General features: G+C 35.6%; 2 protein-coding genes across 2 annotated transcripts in view; one reads left to right on the plus strand and one right to left on the minus strand.

Moving 5' to 3' along the window:
- Positions 1–6,765, minus strand: part of Samtor (S-adenosylmethionine sensor upstream of TORC1) — a 177,877-nt gene extending 171,112 nt beyond the window's left edge. The window contains exon 1 of the mRNA XM_090399712.1: positions 6,636–6,765. The gene's annotated coding sequence lies outside the window, so the exon portion shown is untranslated. The remainder of the gene's footprint in view (positions 1–6,635) is intronic.
- LOC150102767 (uncharacterized) overlaps positions 5,336–17,267 on the plus strand; it is a 146,144-nt gene continuing 134,212 nt past the window's right edge. Inside the window, exon 1 of the mRNA XM_090399709.1 lies at positions 5,336–5,483. Coding sequence (XP_090255835.1) covers positions 5,432–5,483 — 52 coding nt within the window. The 5' untranslated portion in view covers positions 5,336–5,431. The remainder of the gene's footprint in view (positions 5,484–17,267) is intronic.

Below are 17,267 nucleotides of genomic sequence, written 5' to 3' on the forward strand. Positions count from 1 at the left end.
CTTCCTGTTAATGCGAAAGCTTCTGCTAGTTGGGCTAGACTGTTTTGAATTACGACTGAAGCACTTAATGATATAAGGCAGGTGTATTATATCTATTAATTACGCATGTTCTTCTCGCCGGTCTACTTGTGTTTGCGGGATGAAAAGCCCTTCCGCATCCGTATGAGACAGATCACTCACATTCAGTTGAAAAAGCCCTTATAGAGGTTTTCGAGTCAATGGCAACTGCCAAGTGCTGTAAACTAAAATCGTTGTAAGCAGTGAGTACAAAAGTTAAAAACAGTGTTCTACCCTTCCACAAATATTGTAGCTTACAACTCTTACAGTATGTTAAATGTTTGCCGTGAAGATGTCTTTGGTTGGAAAGACACGAGTTCGAATTCAGTCTATAAGGCGAAGCTTTATAAAGACTTTTCATCTCAAGGCGAGTTAGCCGGTCTCATATGGCGGAGTAAGGGTTTTTCATCCTAAAAAAAGGAAAAAAAAAACTTGCCAGAAGAACACACGACATTAAGAGACAATATACTGGCCTCACAGTCTTAGTGACTCACTGATTCAAACAACTGCTTCTCCCCACTTATATATAAGTGGGTGAGTCACTAAGACTTGATAGTCGCTAAGTCACTATAGTCACTAAGACTACATATATATGTATGTGTGTGTGTGTGTGTGTGTGTGTGTGTGTATGTGTGTAGCATATTTTTCTTCCCAACCACCCTACTTACGAGATGGCATTTGCTTCCTCCATACTATTCAGTTTCCTTCTTTACTTCCTTTGTATATACATGACGTACTGCAAGACTTACAATAACAGTTTATATGAGCGCGAGGTGCATGCAAGTTATAAATATGTGACGGAAGAGTTTGACTCTCAGGTAAAATGTAATAGAAACCACAAAAATTTATTGTAATAAAATGGTTATAAAATATAAATTTTAGAGATTCGCATTCATTAGACATGCTTGTGGTTAATTTGTAACTGCACAATAGTTTTAAAGACGAAAAGACTATGTCAATATAAGCTATAAAAACCTGCATCTGCTGTCCATAATTTGAAATCACACCACACCAGAAAGGCGCAGTCAATCGGTGACATCATCGTCTAAAGTAAGTTTCTTTCAATATACATTACGGTGAAATTTTATTAATGCTGAATTCGCTTCAACGAAAAACAAATCTGTCAAAAGTAGGCTAAACTTAATATAAACAGAAGAAAATTAAAGCCGAAATAGCAAATACGTTTAATCACAACTTACTTGATCATAAGAGGTCACGAAGATTTGTTCCAATGTAAGAGCTTTAGTAGATCCAAGGAATGTCTATAACCAGTGTGTGTTCCAAAGAAACGTTTTTGTTGAAGGACACTAATAGAGATTTAATAAACCAAACTTCTCTGGTTTGTTAAATTAAATTTTCTTTTCTCCCTTTATTTAATAAACCAAATGAAAAAAAATCTTAAAAACAATGCTTGAAAATGGGGGAAAAATCAATAAAAAAGGGTGGAATAAGCAAACAATGAATTACAAATAAAAATAAACTTGAAAAAAGGTAGAAAATAAAGGGAAGGATAGAATTGGTGGAAAAGTCTTTTTCAAACAAATAATATGACTGTGAAAGAAGAGACATACAAAATCAGATAAAAAAATAAAAGGAGAGAAAAAAAAGGAACACGATAACGAAATGGTGACAGTCTTCGAAAGGGGTGGATACTATTTTGCACTAGTGCGGAACGAACAGCTAGTTACTCTCCCGCATATCCTTCGCTGTAGAGATCTTGACATTTAGTTTATAAGTATTCTCAAGGTCGCTGTAGTGTAAAGGGAGGGTAAACTGGTTGTTCTTTCTATAACAGTGGATAAAATGATATTAAACAGAATATTAAAAATTTCGAAGTAGCTGAACATGCCATCAATAAAAATCATTGCCCTATATCTATTCCTAATTCCTAATTCCTAGCCAGGATTCGACTCGCCTTTTCCTAATCTCAAAAGAGATTAGGAAAAGGTTTACCCATTTTCCTAATATTCTGCTTCTCTTTTTTTTTCTTGCATTTGAATGTTTATTGTTTTAAGAGTTATTTTCTTCTGTTCATTTCCTTCAAGTTCTGTCCTATTTTAAGTTTATTTTTATTTATTTTTATTTTAGTTCATCGTTATATTCCATTTTCCATCCTCTTTTGCCTTTGTTCATTTCGTTTACTATTTATTTAGTGTATTTAATCGTTATTAGTCAGTTCCTTTCTAAGAAAACGTTTAATAAGACCGTACTGGTTTGTAGACAATGTTTTGTTGGATCCACTGAGGCTTTTCCTACAGTGGAACAAGTCCGTCTCTTGTAAGTAATGATTATTTATTTATTTTTCAATTCATTTCCTCCTATTACGACCAATTTCCCTTTCATTATTAAGATAAACTTAATAATAAAATATGAACAAATCGATTCCTGCGAGATCCCAACCATTATTAAAAGCAGTATTATGATAAAATAATAATAATTTATTTTGAACATTGCCAAATTTAATTTCAGTTACAATTTGTGACTTAGTTAGCAGTTGGAAAAAAAGAAAAGTATTTCGATTGACTTTGTTTGAAAAATTTGCTAAAAGATGTACCAATGGTCATCTGCAAACTTCATATCTCAATTTAAACCTTTCTCTCGCTATCACTAACATATAAGTTAAACAATATTGGCCATGAAGCAGACCCCAGGGAACATCACTAGTATTTGAAGAAAAAAAAAATGTCACTGAAGGCCTTCCGTTTCAGCAGTATAAGAGTGGTCAAGAGAAACTAGCTTGAAAGATCATAGGAAATGTATTGTGTTCAGTCACATAAAGTCATCATGAGCATTGAGAAATACATCGTGTTGATTTATCCAGTAAATTCTTTCTGAAAAAAAAAATCATTAAAATACTAAATTAATCGCGCACTTCTTGTTCCATTTCCATTTGGGAATACCGTTCTCCAAGCCACTGATTGTAAGGACCGAAGACACAGAGTATAAGGTCCGGACTATATGCAAGATGTTCCGAAACGTTCAACCCTATTAATCAATCTTTTTCTGTTCCCTTCCATGAAAACGTTTCTTTGGACGACATTAGTTATATATTGAAACATATATAAATTCCGTGTGAGGGGGTGGGGGTATCCAAACTTTTTTTAAAATATGGAGACCCTTTCAATAAAAATGCAAGGCAGTCATGAGATCCCATATGGACATACTCTTGACGATAAATCTTAAGGAATATTTCAAATGGATGTTTAGGTCTCGAACATAAGCTTCAAGTAACCCATTGCATATTCCAGATATTGCATTGCATGCTCGATTGCTTCACCTTGAATTTATAATGATCACATTAAGTTTCATCACAAACTTCATGCTTGTTATATTTTAACCAATTATTATTATTATCAACCATAACAAATACCGATACAACAGAATTTGAAGAACTTTATGGTTTTCTATTAATGCGCGTGCGACACAGTGAAACCACTGAACACCAACGCATGGTTATCAAGAAAAACATCCAAGAAACTCACCACAGCAACTATCATTTTCATTGTCAATGGACAACCTTATGTTATGTAAATCATGACGGAAATGATTAGTTAGAGAATTGGGAGGATCGAGAATTAGATTCCAGTTGGTATGGAATATTTCCATACCGACTGGAATCTTTACATTAGACTTCAAGACTTCAGTGTTCACATTAGACATCATAATCTTCAAGTCACATTTGAAATTGAACTCTGCTTCCATTTTTATCTCAAAAGTCATTTTAAGAACCTTTTGAACGTCTAGCATATTTATCAATGTTTGCCTCTGTATCTATCTACATCTGTCATTGTTTTATGACATCTTATTCGTAGATAACGTTCGTTGTAAACACTATAACACTCTCGAAATGCTTAAATGCCAAACATAAATAGATCCTTAATTTGTTTACGAACAAAATAAGGATTATTTACATGCTATTTCATCATATTTTCTAATCAAAACATAGAAAAAGACCAGTTATACTGGTCTTTTTCTATGTTTTGACGTTAGAAAATATCATCGTCAACTGATTTAATTAAAGATAGTTTCTAAAATGCAAAGTTCAATGCTTATTAAAATCAAATTATTTAAACGCAGTTGCGTCATACGATTGATTTCTCAGTTCCTTTTTTATTAATGTGTGTGAAGGGTATGAGCGTTCAACACATGCACTTGTAACCAGCCTGAGGTTATTTGATTCTTTGCGTGATGAATGGTGCAGACAAGCGTGTGCCTCCCGCGAGAAAGGCATACATACAGAAACCGGTCTTCAAGTCGTTGGATATAGATATTTCGCAACATCACCGTAAAGATTTGTTTAGAGTGAGGGCCGCACATTAACTGCATATTTTTTTAAATAAAACTATTTCCGTTTTTATTTTGATTTGATAAATATTCTATTTTAATATAATTTGCTAGCGAGTCCCAGAAAACTGCTATACAGTAGCGCACTCAGGATTTAATCTTGGGGGGACGAGTTGAATAGATGATTTGAGAATACACACTGCGCATCGCATACGACCTATGACTGAGCATCTGCAATGAACGCTAATTCATAAGTAGCATAGAAATAGAAGACACGACACAACATAAATAAAAAAAATGAATTTTAATTAGGAAAAGATTTTTGGAAAATTTTTGGAAAATTTTCTAGTGAGTGCATTTTTTCTTTTTCTTTGGAGTGGCCAGGGCCCCTGTCCCCCCTCTGGGTGTGCCACTGCTGCTATATATGTACCTCAAGGTTCATGTTCGTGATATTCAGTTGCCAATTTTTCCAAACTACCCGCTTTTCGCAGCTTAAATTTTAACTTAATAAAAACAAACAAATAAATAAAAACTACATTTACTTTGAACTAAATTCCAATTAAGATCATATCACAGCTACTATTTTTTGTTCGCAGATATGGTTATGAAGTAAATGAAACTGTGCGTTTTATACGATTCCATGTACTCAAACGCTGATGTGAAATCAAATTATCTTGAATGAACTATGAAATCTGCTAATCTCCTCCCACCCTCCCCCCACTCACACAAATATACACAATTATGAATTTTGGACTGAAGTATAACAACATAGTACTTCCACACACACACCGCAAACTAACTCTGTATTTAGTTCATCGAGGAAACGGGAAGAGGTAAAAAAAAAGAAAAAGAAAAAACTGTTGGAGGAACTTCCGGAGTGGCTTGCGTGATTCTCTTCTTCACTCTTGAGTACCAGGATGACATTTCGAGATATCCAATAGTGAACCGCACGTGTGTCTTGGATGCTTACCCGTGCCACTCCCTTCGTCTCGGAGCAGGCGCGTTAGAACAGTCGAACGTTTGTGTAGCAGTTAAGTCACTGAGGGATACGTACCAAAACGCTGTTGGATTTCTAAGTTTCTGAAAAGTTATGGGGGCCCTCTTAACTCGATTTCGCTGGAGGAGATTCTCAACAACAGCAGGTTAGAATTCTTTTTTATATATTACTTTCCTGTTCAACTGCACATTTCCTTTATTTAACTTTTATAAGTTCAGTTAAAAACGATGTTGTGTGCATATGTTGAATTCTGTCTGTGCGATGAGCTATATTTAGTTTGTTTTCTCTTTTCGTCCAGTTATGCGTGTGCAGAATAAACTTGATTTACAAGTTACTTTCCTCGCTAAGTCGCGTATGCTGTGTGTTGGTGAATATTTAATCGGAGCGTCAAAATTCCATTCAACTTAGATCAAGAGGAAAACTCATAACAACAAGCTTTACATCATGCTTCGTAAAAGTCAGCTGTAAGACAAAATGGGAGGAATGCTCTTTGCAAGTTCTGTGAACTGTGGGGGATTTCCGATTTATTGCCGAGATGAAAAACAATTACATATTAATATATGTCGATTATTTCCCCAGTAATTCATTATCCGTATAAAGTAGGATTAAATCTAAGAGTTCATTGAACTAGACATTCCACGAAATTCCGGCCAGTACCACGGGCAGAAAACTTAGTATCTATACTTTGCAAGAGGTATCAAAGTACTGTATTGTGTGATATGTGCAGTAATGACAGCAGCGACGAAGGAGTTATAGAAAACTTTCACTGTATTAATGATATTGCTTTATTTAGAAAGTTCATGTATGTGTGCCGAATGGGTTAGATTTTTATTCAATGACCGCTGGAAAAAAAAAAAAAAAAAAGATGCTGTTAACCGTGTGAAAAGAACTTGCGCATTTTATGCATAATACATAGAAAATCCTAAAAATATTATTATCGTGCGAAAATTGTACTCTGTGATGTCTACTGGTTTGTACGTCGTCGAGCAGCGCTGTGCAAGAGGGAAAAAAAAGTTGTGCAGGACATATCGTATTGTATAATGCTTGAAACCTGCAAAATAAGAGTACGTGAATGAGTAATTATGACTTCCACTAGGGTTATTTCTGAAAGTTGTTGAAGTTACGATCGTCATAATATTACCTGTACCATCTTAACACGTGACAGTGATTTATGGTTTATCCTACTTTACTGGGCACGCGCAATAACTGTAGAATTTCACGTAACAGTCCCCGTTTGTCCTTAAATTAAGTGAAAAAGAAAGAAACGAGCGTAAACCTGAAAACAGAAATTACTTACTCGAACTATCTATCTTTACGATCTTGTATTACTCAGAAATTGCCGAGAAAGGGCATTCGCAGACATGCGGGTATTCCTGCTTATTCTGTGGCGTCATCGATATTAGTCATCATTAAAGAATCACTGCGCATCTCCAGCTATTCGAATTTTATAAGTCGCATGATATAGAATTTATTCACCCATTTCAGTAAGATCGTTAATCAAACAAACAAAAAAAAAAAACCACTCAATTAAAGCAATCGTGAGCTATTATTTTCATTCTGAGCTATTATTTTTGAGAATTCTTGTAGCTAAGTACTGCATTTAAGAAATACTATACTTAGCCGTTTCAGATTACTCCACCTTCCAGTGCAGTTACGATATCATGATGCTATTTTTGTTCGACAGTCTTATACTGGCATTTCGTTCTAAACGCAAAAGTGCTGATTGAGAGGCTGATAATGATTAATCTAAAGTTTTGACTGACGTGTGCGTGGCTGATTTAATTGAAACATCATTATTTCTACTAAGCTAAGAAACGATATTTCTATAAATATGCGAGGAATCTCTGCTTCCTACTAAACTTACGAAACAAGTTCATTATATCAAAACAATGATTAAAATAATTATAATATAGACTCTATCATGTGGTATATAACTGATACATAATTACTGCATTTAAATTACATTTATTAGCAATTCTAAGGATTGCCCTTCAAAATAATAGCAATGACTTTTATAGTGCAATGCAATGATCTGGTACCACGTTAAATGTTCTTATACGGAGGTAATAAGATTGAACGAATGATTCCGATTTTTCATAAACGCATGCAGCTGCTACTTTAAGACATTTATGGTCCTTTAGTTGACCTTGTGAAAAAATCAATTTAATCACAAACAAGTAATACATTGCAAAAGTCAACGATATGTACGTCACAGATGACTAGTACAAGATAATGAGAGTCGTACAGAAAACTTTTATAGAACAGGAGTTAGAAAAAAAAAAAAAAGCAACCGTATACAGTTTTAACGTTTGTGCTGCTATCGTATGAAAATTGTATATTTAAATCAAACTGTTATGCATATGATTATTTAAGACATTTAATGAAGTAGTTAAAAGTAAAAGAAAATGTGTGATTAAAATAAATTGTTTTAGCTCAACAAAACGTTTTTCATTTATATTTAGTATCCTAGTTTGAGATTAAATTTGAAACGAGAGTTAGAAGAAGTACTTCGGGATAATGTTATTGGAGCTAATATTTTTCATAAATATTAGCTTTTATTTATTATCTTACATCTAGAGAGCGAGACGAAAGTTATATTTCAGAAGACCTGAACGTTATATTTTTAGTAGTCATTACATACTAAAGAAATGACCGGAAACAATCATAAAATGATACGTTTCGTAAGAGCATTCTTATATAATAACACCATTTATCATCACGATTGTGTCACGATGATCCTAATGAAACAAAAAATCCCTATGGATTTTATATACATTTTGGTTGTAATCAGAAAGACTGAATTTAAATGAAATTCGACCGGCCAGATTATGAAGGAATAACATGCGTACAGACGGTAAAAAAAAATAAAATAAAATAAAAAATAAATAAAAAATATATAGAGGGTCAATATTATGTAAAATGTGGGTAAAATAACAGGCTTAAATTATACAAACAGATAAAGTGTTAACTGTATTTTTATTTAAATTATGGAGATCATTTTTTGAATTATGTTACGTTGAATGAAGGGAATAGGTTTTTCAGCGGGATATATATATATAATGTATATATCTATCTATCTATCTATATATATATATATATGTAATAAATTTTTTAACTTGGGGATATTGTATATTAGGATAACCAAGTAATTTTATAAACTTGGTTATTTTAACTCCTAATCCCAAGGATGTATACTATATATATAGTATATATCCCCGCTATATATATATATATATATATATATATATATATATATATATATAAATTCTTCATTCTAGTCTGAGATCAGTCAGCTGAAATACATTTTTTTTTAAAAAAAAGGCTTAGAAGAAAAATCTTTCATTTCTAGTGGGATTCAAACTGAAGTATTTCAATTAAAGCGCATGAAAAGACAATTTAGTATCAAAATGATAAAGCTGTTTATTGTTAACACGCGTTTAAACACATGTAGCTGTAATTAATTTTTTACGAGAACCGACATCAAGCTATTTGCCATCTACAACAAAAAATAAATAAAAATAATAAATAAAATAAAATAAAACATAAGCAATAATAATAAAACGAGTGTAATTTAAAAGCGGAATGTAATTATTCTTTGTAAGAGCATCGTTTACAACTGTGCGTTTTTATTTATTTATTTATTCTTAGAAATCGGCCATTTCTTATTTTGGCGCCTGGGACAATTTTCTATATATTCACTATCTGTATTCACTATGTAGTATCTGCTTGCATTTCCACTTTAATTGCCTTTAGACTTTATTAGTCCTACATGCTAGTCGGATTAATAATAAAATCCCTGAACTACCTCTTCAGCGGGTCCTCAGTGTTAGGGATTTCGACATATTCGCACATGACTCCCCTTTTTATTGCTTCAGTCCTCGATTTTTTTTTTTTTTTAATTTTTTTTTTTATTTAGACGGAAACGAATCACGCTTCCCTGATTCTAAAGTCTCATTACAGATGTTGTGATGTATTCTGAAAGTTCAAGACCTTGAACGAAGGTTGGCCTAGTCCTTTGGAAGCACCATAGGCACAGATTGCAAATATTACGAAGCTCTCAAATATGATAATTTCTTCGCTCACAGGAGATCGTCCACTTATAAATAAAATATTTTCTTCAAGGATACAATTTAGACAGCGTCTTGTATTTCAGTATTAATGAGAGAATAGTCAGTGTATGCATTAACTTCCCAGAAGCCTCAAGTGGGCGCCTCGATTTGGCCACTTACATATTGCATTAATAAACGACAGAAGTCCAATGGTGCAAGATACCAAAATAAAATGAACATCTGGACTACCTAGAGCCTATCATTATTTGCTCGTGTAGCGCAGGATAATCGAACTTTAGAAAAGCTTGCTGTGGTTCAAAAGCATATATAATACAAAATGCAAAACATAAATAAAATATAAATCCTGATTGAAATGTTTCAGCGATTTTTTTTTTTCTGCGAACACGAATTCCACTCACAAAATATTGTAAACCTGCATTTCATCAGTATTGTTGATGGGTTAAGGGATAGATAAATCGTACTGTATAGTCTAAACACTTTACTCCCCCCCCCCAACACACACAAACAGAATGGTCAGCCGCGAGATGAATTTCATCTACTATCTAAAGACATTTACAACATTCGCAGTAAAATTTTAACTCGCACATTGTTGGCCGAAGAAAGGAAGCGCTATCCATTCAACAAATCAAGCCGATAGGGACAAAATATTTATATATTGTTTTAACTTCTTTAGGAGTTTCATGCTTGTTACCAGATCTCTATTTAATATAAAATAATTTCAGTTGGTTATACTTAGTCTTATCAGGAAATCTGAAAGATTTATTGGAGGTATACTAGAAAAGATAACTCATTAAAGAACACTGTTAATTTATATACTATTTATTAAAAATTGTTAGATCAATTTCGCACTGAGAATTACTAGAAATGTTACACACTACGTTAAACTATAGGGGATCTCGTAGAGTTGATTTTTCAGACTGCTTATCCAGAAATAGCTACCGGAGCTGAAAGGGGTCTGCGAAGTGTGTTCCTTCAACCACGGTTGAGACAGTGTCTGAAGGCCATTTGCATCTAGTTGCATGCTGTTATTATCTGACACAGAGCTTAGGCAGTGAGATCATTTAGGCAAGGATAATAAATACATCATTTCTGCTTACTCATGTGGTAATAAAACTGTAAGTTCGATTTATGGTGAATCTAATCGGTCATAAGCGCAAGAATGCATATAACTGTAAGAAATATGCTGTACATTGAGAGTATCAGTGACGCGGTCCACTGAATCCACAGAAAGTGTATTTAAAGCCTATTTAAATAGCGTACGCATAAAGATTTAATATATCAGGTTCTTGATTCTTGAAATATGAATGAAATATGCAATGCATATTGTGATCTTCTAAAATTGTTTTTACTGCATGGCATCACATACACTGCTTAGAAAGATGTTAACGGACATCCCCATGGGCAAGGTGCATCATGCTATGTAACGAGTCACGTGTTTGTAGCCGGTATAAACTGGAGGAATCTCCAATTTATACCGGCTACAAAAGATACTCCCAAGTCAGCGCAACTGTGTACAGGTGCAATGGCTGCGAGAAAGGAACTGACAGAGTTTGAAAGAGGCGTTGTGATAGGATGCCATGTTGCAAGCCTATCTGTTTTGGCAAATTGTTCACAAATTGGGCTATCCTGTGTCAATACCATACTGAGATGGAAGCGCAGAGCGTCAATTGCAAGTACTACCCGCAGTGGATGACCTGCCACATTCGCCGAACGTGAACATAGGATACTAGGAAGAATAATAAGTAGGCTGACCATATGTACCGTTTTGAACGGGACAGTACCGTTTTTTTTTTTTTTTCATATTCTCCGGCCGTCCCGTCGTTTTAATAAAAATGTCAATTTTGTCCCGTCTTTAATAAAAACTATAAATATACTTTAATATTGGTCAATCATAAATTATTATTCATAACCAATATTATGGATACCAGTAATTTGTATAACCATGGAGTCGCATTGTTCGATACTAAATATCGATATCTGCAGTGGTTTATTTAGAGAAAATAAAAAACTGCATGTTGGCAACACTTGCGCGTCTCAGACGCGGCGTCTGTTCTGCTGTAGCGTTAGTTTTTGTTTTGCTTGTATGCTAACCGGCGGGGCTTTGTTATTCAATGCGGGTGGTTTAAATTTCATATTTTTTAAAGCTTTTAGTCTATCTTTGCAATGTCAAAGAGGCGAAACTGCAGGTTTTAATGACGATCTCCAGAAAGAATTCAAATTTCTTTAAGTGGACAAGCTGTGTAGTGATGGAACAAAAGTATAGATTTTTTCTGAAATGAGCGAAAAACGCCTAGACTTTCAAGACTTTTGTAATATTTTAGATTTAATTCTTCGTCTTCCAGGAAGTACAGCACCTGTGAGAGAATATTTTCTGTTATGAACAGTATGTGTTCAAATGAGAAATCTGGATTGTATTGAGACAATGAGGGCTATGTTAGTTGAAAGACAAAATTGTGTCATGGAGTGTTAAAAGTTTTATGATAAGGTGTTGGAAGACCGAAATTTGCTGCATAAGATCACTTCATCGGAGAAATATTCATGGTTCGATCGTGGTGAAATACAGTCCCCCCCTCTACGTCTACCTAAATTTTTGTATGGGTTCTATCACTAAAGAATACTGGTAAGCTCAATATGTTTATGTAATAAAACTTTTTTTTATCGTCTTACTTTTTTTATAAATACAGAATATTACATAACCCCCGTCCCATGTCATCCCAATGTTCCGTTTTTGTATCAAGGAAATATGGTCTGCCTAATAATAAGTAAAAACCGCCATTCGTTGGGCGATACGTTGAATGAGGAAAACCGGGAGTCGATTGGCACACGAATCTGCACAAAAACATTCAGAATCGAGGCTCACAACTGGGTTGCCATGGTAGAACCACAATATGCAAGCCCTCACATGCATATTTCAGTGGTACAAAAAGCGTATACAATGGGACATCGAAGCTTGGAAAGTTGTGTTATGGAGCGAAGAATTGCGCTACGCCCTTAACGAGCAGATGGATGTGTGTGTGTGTGTGGGTGGGTGGGTGTTTGTGTGCCGAATATCTAGTGAGCGACTCTTACCGGAGTGCGTTACCCCAACTATGAAATTAGGAGGTTGTGCGATTAGTATGGCCTGGTTTGGGCTCGGACCCCTATTTGTGGTGGCACTAACATTAAACTAAGAGAGATATCTGAACATTTTGGACGATGCAATGCTTCCTACTTTGTAGCGTTTCTACGGAACTGAACATTGTCTCTTTCATCAAGACATGTCTTAAGGCTGCTATTGTAACTGCGTGGTTTGTGGACATGAGCGTCACGTCACCACAACTGACTGGCCTTCACAGAGCTCTGATCTAAGCACTATTAAATAGCTGTACGACTGGAGCATCGTGTGAAGTCAAGGAACGTTCACCCCGGAAGATTCCAGGACCTCATTACATGCCTACAGGAAGAATGGTTCAAAATTCCCACTGATCGCTGTCCTAAACTTGTGGAAACTACGCGCCGTAGGATTGCTGTAGTCATTGCAGGGAACGGAGGTCCTACATCTTATTAAGTTGGACGCCATGGATGTTTGTTCCTCACAATATGGTGTCCGTTGAATTTTTTCCAAGCAGTATCTAAAATCACACGTTTTTAACCATTGGATTTGTATGGAGCTAACTAACAAATAAATGAGAAATCTGCCTACAAGATAGTAGAAGAGCCTTCTAAATCTGCATATCCGTGATATGTTGTCTCTGTATAAACGTATTAAAAAGTTTCAGACCACTGGTGATTGTGCAAATGCAAATACGCTCATTATCTTCTTTCCTTTTATAAATATATGTTTTGTTTTGTTGAAGTGACGAATATATTTTCAAGAAACTGAACTCCATTTCAAAGTTATATTTTACAAATACCTCGTTTCAGTAAAAATTAAATGGCAATCTCAGAGTTCACGAGATTACAAGAATAATGAGCCTGATATTTTAAATCATTATATTAATGAATATTAATGATTAATCAGTCCAGTATGGTCCACCGATAGTTAAGCAGTTGAACTCAAAATAGTGAGCTCGCTGAATGTGCGAAAAAGCGTACGACAATTCGAAAGAGAAGGCAATCTCTAGTTATCAAGGCTAATGAAAAGCTAACCGAGGGACTTAACTACGGAAAATTATTGTTACGGAGATCAGTCGAGAGTTTTTATAATTAGAATAAAGATTCTTACATCCATTGTTTTGACTTGATATTCACTAGAAAAATTTAAACTTCCCACAGCTACGGTTAGCAGCGCACAACCCTAGCAATAGGAGAGCTATTGATGAAAAGTATTCCAGAATAAATAGTTCACCATGTTAATCATATATGAATTCAGGTCTACACTTATACTTTTCCCTAGGCGCTAGAGTGTTCCCGGCCGCTCCCTCATTGTTTGGGGCCCTTAAATTGACTGACATTTTTCGGGCTCCAGCTCTAACTTGGGGCACGTTTGACTGTGAATAAGTACGTCCCTATATCTAACTAGTGATCTTCAGTCGCTAACATTTGAATGTAGTCACCTAAATTTCACTGTCAGCAAATAAAAAAATTAAACTAGCTTTTGTCATATTAACAAACAAGAACAATTAAATTAATATAATCAAAGGTTATTTTACACTGCAAAGTAGTAGCAAAATAGTAAGCGTGTAGGCTGATGCCTGTACGCCTAAGCAACTACAATGATACACTTTAAATCTGATCTAGTAATAAACATCACGAACCTTCCTACAGACAGTCTGATACAATGCAAAATGTTATTTCTTCAAATTTTGCAGAATAACTCCAAAAGACGTTGATCACTGTATTCAATGAGCATGAAAATACAATTCAACAACTTCCACAAGAACACACACTTCATGTTAAACAATGGCTCCACAAAACTTGTTGAAATTACTGCCGAAGCAACTAACGTTGGGGTTGCTTAATGGTCAAAGCCAAATAACAGAGGAGACCTACACATCGCTTTCCGTAAATGCGGAGAACTGACTGAAGCTTCTGACCTAATGTCCAATCCTCACCTTCACGTGCGCTCCGTTAGTAGATATCTACTGGGTACTGAACGAACAAGGATGGGTTGACAATTTGGGACTTAGGCGACCAAATTGTACTTTTATTGGCTTAAACCACAAATGCATATTATGATGGTACAACATGATGAGATTTCATACCGGATGGGGCGTCGCCCGGGTAAACAATGTCCCCGTGGTTTTCATCAAGGAACCAGGGCGAACAGTGAAAACCAGTTATTGGAACAAGCTCCAACTCAACATCAGGAAGAAGAAGAAGAAGAAATCCAACATCAGAAGAACTCAAGATAGGAACCATCAATATAAGGAGTATTCATGAAAAGGAAATCGAACTTGCAGAAGAATTGGAAAAGTACCACGTGGACATAATTGGAATTACTGAAACAAAGAAGACAAAAACAGGCGAGATATTATTAAATAAGAATAGGATGCTATTTTCAGGAAATACTGATCATGGAAAGGAAGGAGTAGCGATAGCATTCAAAACCGAACATGAAGATAAACTTCTTGATGGAAGTTTCAAGTAGAGTACGTGGGCATAATTAAAAATGGGGAAATAGACAATGAAATATTTGTGACTACAGTCCTACAGGAGGTTCTTCTAAGGAAGAAGTGGAGGAGTTTTTTTGAGTCATTAGAGACAGGCAGCTGATATAAACAAAATGGAAAAAGTAGTCCTCATTGGAGACCTGAACAGCAGAGTAGGAAATAGATCTCACTAGGTATATAGGAATTTTTGGAGAAATTTGGAAAAAAGGGCAAAGCTAAATATAATGGTAGGTATTTGCTGGACTTCTGCTCAGGACACAGACTAGTCTAGTCATTACTAACACCATATTTCAACATAAAGATGTGCACAAGTTCACATGGAGAGAAGACACAAGAAATAAGAAAAGCTCAATTCATTATGTCATCGTCGATAGTGAGCTCATAAAGCTGGTTCAAGATACAAGCGTGGGGATTCGTGGGGATACAGGGGATTCGAAATTGGAAGTGACCATTACTTCGTACTAAGCAGGATAAAAATGATGTCACATTGAAAAGAACAGTACGTAAGTAAGTTTTTTAAAAACAATTAAAGTTGAGCAGCTTTTACAGATAAATTGTAGCCTCAACTATGTAAACATTATTGAACGAAATTTGCAGCAGTTTGAAAACAACAACCAAACCTTGGAGTCTCAGTGTAAAATTCTGAAGAAAACATTGACTGATTCAGCTGGGAAGGTATGTGGTGAGGATGCATGCAAGTATAGAAAAATAAGAACACCATGGTGGACACAAGAAGTTAAAGAAGCAGTCTGGGAAAAAGTGTCTAGCAAATAAGTCAGCAGATGCCCTAAAAGAATACAAAGAAAAATGTTAAGTTAGTTGAGCTTTGAGTATGTGTAAAAGTAGCTAAACAAAAGTCGTGGGAACACATTGGTAAGAGTATAGGAAATAGATATCAGGAAGGTGGTAAAATGGAAAGGTCGTGGGTGCTTAAGTGCCTACGACCTATTCAAGTATTCTTGGACTTCGCAACCGTAAATCGGGGATATGGTGGATAGCCCTATGCCTGTAGATGTGCGTGTTAATTAACGGGCCGGTTTGCTTGTTCTGGGAGACGAAATACCCGAGTTTCCGGGTACAAAAACCCTACCTCCGTATGAGACCGGCTAACTCACCTTTAGTCGAAAGAGACCAGATAAAGGTTCCTCACATCACTGACGGGAATCGAACCCAGGTCTTTCTGACAAAAGGACTTCGTCTATACCGACTGAACTACGGAGGCTTAGTGACGGAGCCATACTAGAACATATTCAAGAGGAATACAAAGAGGAGTACATTAATACTTCAGGTAGAAAAAGCCGTCAAAAACTTGAAATGTGGAGAGGCAGCTGGAGTAGTCGACCAGAAATGCTTAAGTATGGAGGTATAAAAGTTTTGCAGTGGCTACACTGCATAATCCAGAGGGCCTGTATTATAAATAAAATGCTTGATCAAAGACTAGAGACCACAGATATGAGGGTTCTGACAAAAATTAGGCAAGTGAAGCGATGGCATCAATGGCAGAATCATATTAAAAATGAAGATATTAGAAAGAAGAGCCTGTGTAGATCAGTGGAAGTGATGTTTGCACTGCTCAGCGCTAAACCACCCAAAGATAAACTTAAGTTCAAGTCTAGTTGTCGACTAGAGGAACTTTTTATAAACCTTTTTTCGATCGGTTTCCGAGTTAGTCGATTTCTGGCACGGGCAAGCGGCTTTTTTCTCCGGAAGCTCGAGTTTTTCGTCCTGTAAACTCAAGAAAAATTAACCATAGAACCCATACTATTTCAGAAATTAGGGTTAGGGTTAGGAACACAAAATGGCGGCACTTGTTGAGTCATCACTGCGGGCTGCTTAAATTAGTGATAGCCTTGGGCGATCTATCTCTGATTGGCTACCAGTGGAGATTGAACTGTCCAATCAGTGTGCAAAAATTAGTTAGCGCTAAAACAGCCTCGCTCATTCCCTGTACGGGATCAAAAGGCGTTAGCTGATTTTTTTTTTTAGAAAGGAACTTGACATTATTAGCATTCAAGAAAGTGTGAACAGAGCTAATCTAAGGTGGTGTGGCAAATTAAATGGAATGGGTGAGGAAAGGTTAGTAAAACAGGTGTTTAATGCCGAGATGGCAGGAAGAGACCCAGAGGATTCACCAAGGTCTAGGTGAATTGATGAGTCAGAAGTACCTTAGAAGCATGAAATGTTAGATATGATAATATTGAAGTGCTAACAAGTAAAAGACTTATTTGGAAGAAAATTGTGGCTAGAAGGTTAATATTATGTAAACTT

The sequence above is a fragment of the Typopeltis vanoorti genome, chromosome 10 (assembly GCF_054136105.1).
Source record: "Typopeltis vanoorti isolate ZY-2024b chromosome 10, IOZ_Tvanoo_1.0, whole genome shotgun sequence".
Lineage (NCBI taxonomy): Eukaryota > Metazoa > Arthropoda > Arachnida > Uropygi > Thelyphonidae > Typopeltis > Typopeltis vanoorti.